Here is an 8849-nt window from a genome sequence, read left to right on the forward strand (position 1 = left end):
AGCAACCAAAAAATGGGCTAGCCACAAATTGCCTATGCATCTTTGATTCAGGTTAAGTGCTCTCTTCCACTCTACAGTACTTGTCCTCCAAACACTGCATCCATGGTCTTCTAAAGCTGGCATAAGGTCAACAATAAAGTGGTTTTGTGTAGTGTTGGACTTGAACACAACAAACGCAGGTCCCACAATCTTTTCAGAGGCAGAGAACTATCACAAACAACTCTTCGGTGAGAAAAATAGACAGAAATGTGCCCAAGCCAAAAAACAAATAGGTAAAAGAAGATTTTGAATGCAGGTTTTGCTCTAAGATGTAAAATGTGAAATAAAACCCTATTCCATTTCAGTCTACTTTCAGTGAGAGATTTCAGCAAAGGAAAAAAATGCAAGTCAAACATTTCATCGTGCTGCCAGTTAGTGCTGTTGAATAAATGTGGGTGGAGGTCTTCATGGAGGGAAGCCAAATGCTTTATGCAAGCTGGCTAGCAGAAGGGTTTTTTTACAACATCATGCTGGTGCAATTACAAAATGCTTGAAATGCTTTGTACAGAACTGCTCAGGCAACAGCCTGGAAAAGGGTGGGCTGTTTCCCTTTTTTTTGAAGTTGTTGGATGTCTATGGATTTGGCTTTTTAAAAATAATCACTGTTTCTAAAAACTTCAAAACTTATAGAGCCCCTCATGCTATATCCTCACTTGGTTGTTTATGTTCCAAAACTAGTTCCTATTTTGGGTGTGGGCAGCTGCTTCTTCCCACCAAGCACTGCATGAAACGTCAGCTTGCAAAGGCTTTGGTCATAAAGAACAACTGGAAAGTCTAGGATTTATCATGATGCATCTTTACCCTTCCTATCATGTTTGTCCCTAATTTTATACCATAAGTGATTCATGTAACCACAACAAGAGCAGCTGTCCCAGTATATGGTGACCTCTGAGACTGGCCTAGAGCTAAAGCCTGTGACAGAGAGCTGAGGCAAATGACACGTGTGTTAGTCAGTCTTGGTGCCCTGTTTCTGCTGGGCAGATGGAAAAGGGTCACATCCTTTTTCAACCAAGAACTCTGCCCTTCTTCCAAAATTCTGATTATTCAAAAGCTCAAGTGGTAGGAAAGAGAAGCAGCTGCAGTTTCACTTCTCTGGCTTCACTGTGAAGCATCTGTGGGCACACAAACTCTGGAAGTCAGGGATTCCCAACATGCCATTCAAGGCCACAGCTGAATTCAGTTCAGCCCAAGTACAGCCACTAAGCTGCATCTGAGCAAAAGAAAGGCTTTTTCATCAAAACAAAGGGTTAAGCTTCTGCTTGTTGGAAAACAATTTCTTTCACCACTGCCACTCAGATCAGTTTGGTTGGTTTTTGTGTTGTTGTTGCTTTTTTATTGTTTTTTTTTTTTTGTCTAAACAAAAATTCCAAATATTCAGTGAAAGATGCCTTTTCTACTTTTCAATAATTTGCAAAACCCAGGCTATTTCAGCCAAAATCAGCATGTACAGCAGCTGGTACTCATATCAGAACATGGGGCATACCAGTGAAGATAAAGGTTGCTCATTTAGAGGGCTGGATTCTGGACTAAAAATAATTAATTCAATTTACAGAAGGATTGTGTTTTTCTTTTATACAGGACTGGAATTTTAAAAGTAAGGGTGCATATATACATTATGTGATGATTAATTGGGAGTAGATATCTCTGATGCAGATGACAAGAAGAGACATTTCAGCACCAATTTCACAAATACTCCCTCATATCAACTATTAACATATTCAAATGAACAAATGTTGGCAAGATTAACTTGTTTTATTGTTTGCTGGTTTTGGTTTTTAATACTGAATAAAAGCCGTTCTTTTAAGGACTTCATGATCATTTGTATTCACTAAATTATATCTGATAAATCCTTAAGAGCGCAACTAAGATCTCAAGTTTCCAGACCAAGCTAAGCAGTCTTCACAGCAAAACCCACCAGCATCCACATTCCACCACTCATGACAATCCCCCAGCTTTCTGTCCCCACACACCAGTGACACTTATGCAGAGACACCAAAGATCTTGAGCGCCTTCTTGACAAGAGAGTGGAGGTAGAACTCGGCACAAGTGAGGCTAAGTTTAGTTCAGTTGTGTTAGTGGCCACATACATGAACTTGGGTAATTAAGGCACAAAATACTCGCTTGCTTTTATGTACTACCTAATTATTACACAATGCAAAACAAAACTTACAACATTTAAGAGCAAGATTCCCTTTATAGCTGTGGTTAGTCTGTCTCATGCAGCAGAAATGAACAAGCTACAGCTTTAGATAATACAGGGCTTTCTCCTCACCTGCTAATAAAGTCACTTTGATTTTGTTGGGTTTTTTTTTAATTTGGGTTTGGTTTTTTTTTGGGGGGGGGGGGGTTTGTTTGTTTTTTGTGTGTTTCATTGTTTTTTGTGTTTTTTTTTTTTTTTTTTTTTAATAAAAAGGCAGTTTTTGTTCAAAGAACTGAAAACTCTTGGTTACAACAGATCTCCAGGCTGGTACCCTATCCATATTTAAATGAAACAGGCAATTAAATATGAAGACATCACACCTGAAGGACTGGAGCTAAGAGCTGTAACAATTCTTCATCGTCACACCGTCAGTGGACAACAGTTTTGATTAAATGTTCTTTCTGGTTATAACCCTCACTCAGTTACCCACTCACTGTTATTTCCCAGGGGATGAGCTCAACCACAATGAAGTATCATTAGCAATAGCCACCTGGCAGTGCTGTAAATTCAGCCTCTGCAGAAGCCTACTCCAAATGTCAATGAGGATCTGTAGGTTTTCACAGGCCTGCAAGAAACATTTCTCTGCAGAACTGGAACCAATGCAACTGGAAGCAGAAGCTTTGCTGGAGACCAGCTGTGGACCATGCACTGCAGCTCCAGTTCCTGCCAGCCCACGGCAGAGCAGGAGAGATACAACATGCTGTGGGAGACACAATTAGGCTCAGCTAGAAGGGAAAGGGGATCACGAGAGTAGCTTGCTTACCATCAAGAATTGCCCATTGCCCATCTATTTCTGTGTGCTTCAGGTAGGAGTCTTCAATAGTTGGGTCATAGTCTGGCACAAAAATCTTCTGGAAAAACTGAATGGTGAGAGCACTCTTCCCCACACCACCATCTCCAACAACCACCAGCTTGTATGTGGGGAGATTTTCGCTGGGAACGGCACTTGTAGCCATGCTTCCAGAGTGCTGAACCTGCTGGAGAAAGAGATCATCTCCAATCACTCACCAGCAATGAAAAGGGCAATATGCACAAGGCAGCTTTTACCTGCTGCCTAAGAAATGAGAGTGAAGGCAGCTCTGACATCCAAAATCCTTTTGGACACAGAAGCAGCAGCACCAACCCTTCCCAAAAGCTCTACTCCCACTCAGACCCAGGACTTAAACATGCAGACAACTCCACCACTGTGCCTTGTTTACTCCTGCCTTGTCTACAAGGATTGCTAACTCCCACCAAATGCACATGCAGCACCTACGTCATTGAATATCTTTCCTACCGGGAGTGGGTCCACATGGCAATGACAAAAATCACCCTGGCTCAGTGCACCTGTCAAGCTCCCGACAGTTTCCTGTTGCCAGTGACCAAATCCCATTGATAAGTCAGAGTTGTGCTATTCCTCACTACTTAACCCAAGGTACAGCAAACATTAAATGGTGTGTTTCGTCCTGGGGCCAGATCTGCAGGCAGAACTGGTGGTGATGGATGAAACTGGAGTTAAAGGCCCAATCCTGGCTCTGCCAGCAGACAAAAATGCACTTAGCTGCTTTCTTCTCTCTCACTTTCAAGTTTGAAAAATAAAAACAAGAAGGCAGCAGGCCAGGAACAACAGGTGGTTTTTGTTTTGCCTTTTTTTTTAAAAAGGCCCAAAACCCTCAACCCTGCTGTGGCAGGAAGGCTGGTGCCTGTGGCTGTGACACAGCCAGGAGAGCAGCTTCCCGGCAGCATGGCCACACTCCTCCTCTCACCTCAGAGCTGCCTCTTAAAAGAAAGCTGAGAAAAATTCACTGGCTGAAACTGGGCAACAGCACAGGTATGTGGAGAAAGGAGAAGAGGCAGTCATTGCTGACTGGCCCATTTCAACAGTCAGCAGTAGAGACTGCTCATTCAAGGAGAAGCCAGGCAGGAGGTTCTGTACCTATATGTGCCCTCCACCCCCCCATGAGCAGCAGCAATGCTGACCCAGATCACAGAGGAAATAGGTGGCTATCTCCCAGATCTGAATGACCATTGCATCCTCTCGGAGGTCTTTCACACACTTAAAGAGAAAATAATAAAAAAACCCCATCATAATGATAAGGCTCAAGACAAGGCAGTTGATTTTCTTGGTATTGGTTTGGAAGCAACAGCTGCTGGATGGGGAGAAGACCAAACCAGATGAGGTTTCAAATCATCTTACTGCATTTCCTCACAACAACCCCAAGAAAAAGTTTCTTAGCCCTATTTTTGAGTGAGCCACTTTCTCATATTTATGAGACTACACGTCAATACACAGCAGGCTGGGCTGCAGAAAAACCTATGAATGTCATCTAAATGCCTCATTTTTTGCTTGAAAGACCAAGTTTTATTTCTGTGTAATCCTTCTTGGGTCAGATGATGCTCACAGGCTTTTTGAGACACAGACCGTGGCTAAAGCTCTGCCCCTCCTTCCAACACATTTAATGACGATTTTTTGCTTTGCCCATGGCCAAGATTTCACCCCATCCTTCTTTACATGGCGGAGCAGCTCCAGCCAGGCAGAATGAAAGACTGATTGTTACTGACACGGAGGGGGACAGTCTGTGGATGTGAAAAACATACTCCGTTTGTGCACGATTTTTGACCTCCTCACAAACCACAAGCTGCTGCTCAGCAACAAGCATTACATTTTCACTGACATTTTGCACCAGCCCTTTAACCCGCTCCTAAGGAGCCTCAAGCTTATCTTGCATGAAATGCTCCCCAAAGTACTAGGATAATGTTTAGCCCATTGTACAAACTGTGTCTCTGCCCAGCATGCTTATCGGCTGAATTGGGGCATTCCCTTCCCATTGTTTCCAGAAGTTTGGTCATGCTGTGTGTCTGAACCACCAGACTGAGTGTTATGTAGCCTGGGGAAAACAGCAAGAACTGAACTGAAAAAAAAAAAAATTTAAAAAAAAGTCAAGAACTGGAGGCTGGTTTGTTGACACAACTCCCTGTATTTAAGGTAATGCTAGCACAACAGATGAAAACTTCTACTGAGTGTCAAAAGGCAGCAAGTTCAGATGTTTCTGCAGGATTGTTCCTACTGCTCATGGAAACACTCCTCTTTCTACTGAGACGGCAGGTCCCATGCTCCAGCCATGCATGTATGTAACAAAAACCCTCCAAAAGTCAAGCACTTCAGCCCCTCTACCCCTCCACCTGCCCTGATAACCAAAGCAAGAAGACAACTCATGCCTTGACAAGATTATAACTTAACCAGCTCATGATTCAAACCTTTAAAATAACATATATCATTTCCTGGAAAAGACTAAACACTCTCAAAGGTGCACAGAGCTACAGGCAAATGCACAACACTTGGGCTGATTTTCATGTGTTTTTGGCAAGAGTACTGACACAGTCCTCAGATGGGAGCAAGAATAAGCGTGTTTGCTGTAGATCTGACTGGGAAAAGTGAAGCACAAGTGTTTTTATCTATTGTCTGAATACAAAGCAGCATGTGGTAATACACTAATAAGCTCTGATGATAATCATCTTACAATTTATATAGTTGTTTATTTTGAAGGAGCCAAGAGAAGGATCCATACCCTACGCTGACAAATGCCGTCAGGGCTCTGGTTTAGTCACTGGAAGGAGGTTGATTTATACAACCATCTTCATATGCACTGGCAAGACTGGTGGCCTGACAGCACAAGCCAGTAATGCTGAGACAGTCAGAAGTGTGGCTACTTCTGGGGTAGGTAGATGGGAAGAAAAAAGAAACACTGATCCAAAGGTGCCACTGAGGCTGATCTTCCTCAGCAAAAAGTATTTTTTTAGGAGGCAGATTAAACTGCATGAAACCCCATTTACTTGTCCGGACATGGAGGTGGAGTGGAAGGGCTGAGCTATCCCCTTGGAGCAGCCAAGTAACATAAAAACACCAAATTCAGCTTAGTTTGTATGACTGGCCCACAAAATGTAGGTAGTGTACCTAACCCCACCCTCATTACAAAACTTGCCCTGGATGCAGGTGGGTCTGATCTTAGCTTCTGAGCAGAGTTGTGGCCACATATGAAAATGTAAAAATAATAATAAAAAATACAATGGACCCCAGATAGTAGATATTCGATGTGCTGGCGCCCCTTTTCCTGTTTCCAGCTCTGCTGTCCTGTAGGCTGAGATCCCAGGACAAGGCCATTACAGAAGGTCAGCAAGCTCAGAACCAAGCCCTGGATTTGTAGGGGAGGTTAGTGCAATTAAAGACACCGGCTCCCTGACTGAGAAGGCCAGCATGACAGTGATTTACAGTCTCCATGGCAACATGCAACACAAATTGCTTAATTCTGTTATGAAACCTCCAGAAAAAGCTACAGCAGGGCCTATGTGGGAACTACCAAGCTCCCTCCTCCTCTGCTGCAGCTCTCCAAAGCAGACAACTTTAGGGAGCCTATGTCCACATCAGCACTAGGCTGAGCTTTAGCACATACTAATGTATAAGCATGGATGCTGATGATTCCATCAGCCCATGGCCAATGCAATTTTCCTGTCATCAGCTTGTTTTGGTCCGTGGCTCTTCACCCATGGCCTGCCAGAGCTCTGCATAGCTGAGGACGCCAATCTCACCCGAGGCTGAGGAAGACAATCAGCCACCGAGGCTGCCAACTACTCCTACGGTTGCAATTAAGAACTCTTCCTCTACCCACATCTCACTCGATTACGCCCTTTTACTCGGCCACTTTGTAAGCATTAGCAGCTCCACACAGTGCCTGCAGGGCTGAAACTCCGCAAAATCTGAACACTTCCCTCTCTGTTCCTCTTGCAGACTGCTGGCTGCAGCCACACAACCACCACGACACACCCAGAGACACTAGCCAGGTACCAAAATAGTTCAGCCTGATGTGTTATAGGCAATCCCTTGGGCTGGGAACTACTGAGAATCCTTGAAAGACAGGACATGCCCTTTCAGGAGGCTGCTGCTTCCCTTGAGTCATGCTGATCAGGACTGAATGAACTTCAGGAATTTCTCCCTCAAGTAGGCATGACCATGTCCCAAGCATTCAAGAGCCAAAGGACTCTTTGGTGTATGAAAAACCACTGCCAATTATTACCAAATAAAGATGATTAACTCTTAGCCAAATTTTCTCCAGTCTGTCAGATTTCCTTCCCAGTCAATGCCTCAAAAAGGACAAACTGAACAAAACCTGGACCGTGCTCCAGTCTTCCAGTAGGAAGTGAGCATGGAACAGATCTGTCATGTAGGAAGCCAGAGTCTGATGCCCTTTGTAGTTCTGGCATTACATTTTTCAAAACCCAAGTAAAATTTCAGCTCTCTGAGGTTTTCTAAGAAGGTGGATTCTAACAGGTGCTCTCAACTCCCATCAGCTTCCAGATCTGATGGAGCCCAGCACCTGGTAAGACCTGCATAGGAAATTACAGGCATTTCCTTTTGGAGCAATGATCAAAGCACTATCAGATTACTACTAAAAGGGAGAAAAAAAAAAAAGAAAGTCTTAAACCAACTGTCATTTAAAAATAAAATCCTCTACCAAGCAGTAAAGAGCTGCAATTGGCTGGGTTTTGAATGTGGGGGGATGTATCTGTGGGTCCTGGAAGTGGCCTCATCAATTCTCCTCTTGTGCAAGAAGATGCTGTACCCTGAGTGCTGTCTTCCCTGAACTCCTCACTGGTTTCCTGTGCCAGCCAGACCTTTTCTCCCTTTCAACCCAAAATTGCATCACCTCCCCCACCACACAGATGCTGCTCAGATTTACTGTAAGAGAAAGAGAACACACCGGGGGAGTAATGAAGCACTTGAGATTCACACAAAAGGCAGCTAAAGGCAGTAGCTGCCTGATGAACACTTGGTAGTTATTTCAGGAAACACAGAATTATAGCCTGAACAAATAATAATAATAAAAAGCCACGTCACTGGAAATGGCTTAGGTAGTAGGCAGCCCCTCCACCCTCCCCCTCTGCAAATCCCTAAGTGATGTAAGGAGGAGGCCTTGCTGTAGAACTGAGCAGCAGCTTTCCCATGGCCAGGCTGGGTTCAGGGACTCACTTGTTTTTGTTACTGGGAAGCACATGCTTGTTGGTGTCCCAATCTGTATGTAAGTGCAGCACAGCATGAGTCAATCATATTGACAAATATCGTCCAAAACCAACTCTGCTTCCCTCTCCCAGCTCCTCCTCCACCTCCCACCACAACTCCATTAATCTTCAGCCTGTTTCCCTTGGTGACGTAGTGCCCTTTTCAAAATACGTAAGAGGAGTTCTGTCACTCTGACAGGCCAGCAGTCAGGTGCAGAAGCCAGATTTTTTTTCCATTATTAAAAGCAACAGTTCAGTCAGATTTGGGTCATTCGCAGTTACAGCTCTGCCACTACCAGTTCTGTAGAAGAATCCAGTTATGTGACAAGAAAACAGTTACGCAAGATCCATTCCTGTGTCTCTTAAGAACTCAAATAAAGCTTTAAGATTGCCAGTTGAGAGGTATCCACTGGAGGCTGATCCAAGCCTTTTTTCCAAGGTATGAAATGAGAGCATCCTACTCAGTAACTGGGGGCTGGCTCAGCTACTCTTACTTCCATTACTTCTTGTGAATTTAAATCCACCATCCCTTTCTTTACTCATTTATTTCCAAAGCTCTCAGGAGACATCAAGGGAA

The 8849-nt window shown here is 43.9% G+C and overlaps 1 protein-coding gene across 1 annotated transcript in view; it reads right to left on the reverse strand.

Moving 5' to 3' along the window:
• The window catches only part of MRAS (muscle RAS oncogene homolog), a 36121-nt gene that overhangs the window by 14632 nt on the left and 12640 nt on the right, over nt 1-8849 (reverse strand). The window contains exon 2 of the mRNA XM_008638260.2: nt 3003-3216. Coding sequence (XP_008636482.1) covers nt 3003-3195 — 193 coding nt within the window. The 5' untranslated portion in view covers nt 3196-3216. The remainder of the gene's footprint in view (nt 1-3002; nt 3217-8849) is intronic.

The sequence above is a fragment of the Corvus brachyrhynchos genome, unplaced genomic scaffold (genome assembly GCF_000691975.1).
Source record: "Corvus brachyrhynchos isolate BGI_N302 unplaced genomic scaffold, ASM69197v1 scaffold126, whole genome shotgun sequence".
Lineage (NCBI taxonomy): Eukaryota > Metazoa > Chordata > Aves > Passeriformes > Corvidae > Corvus > Corvus brachyrhynchos.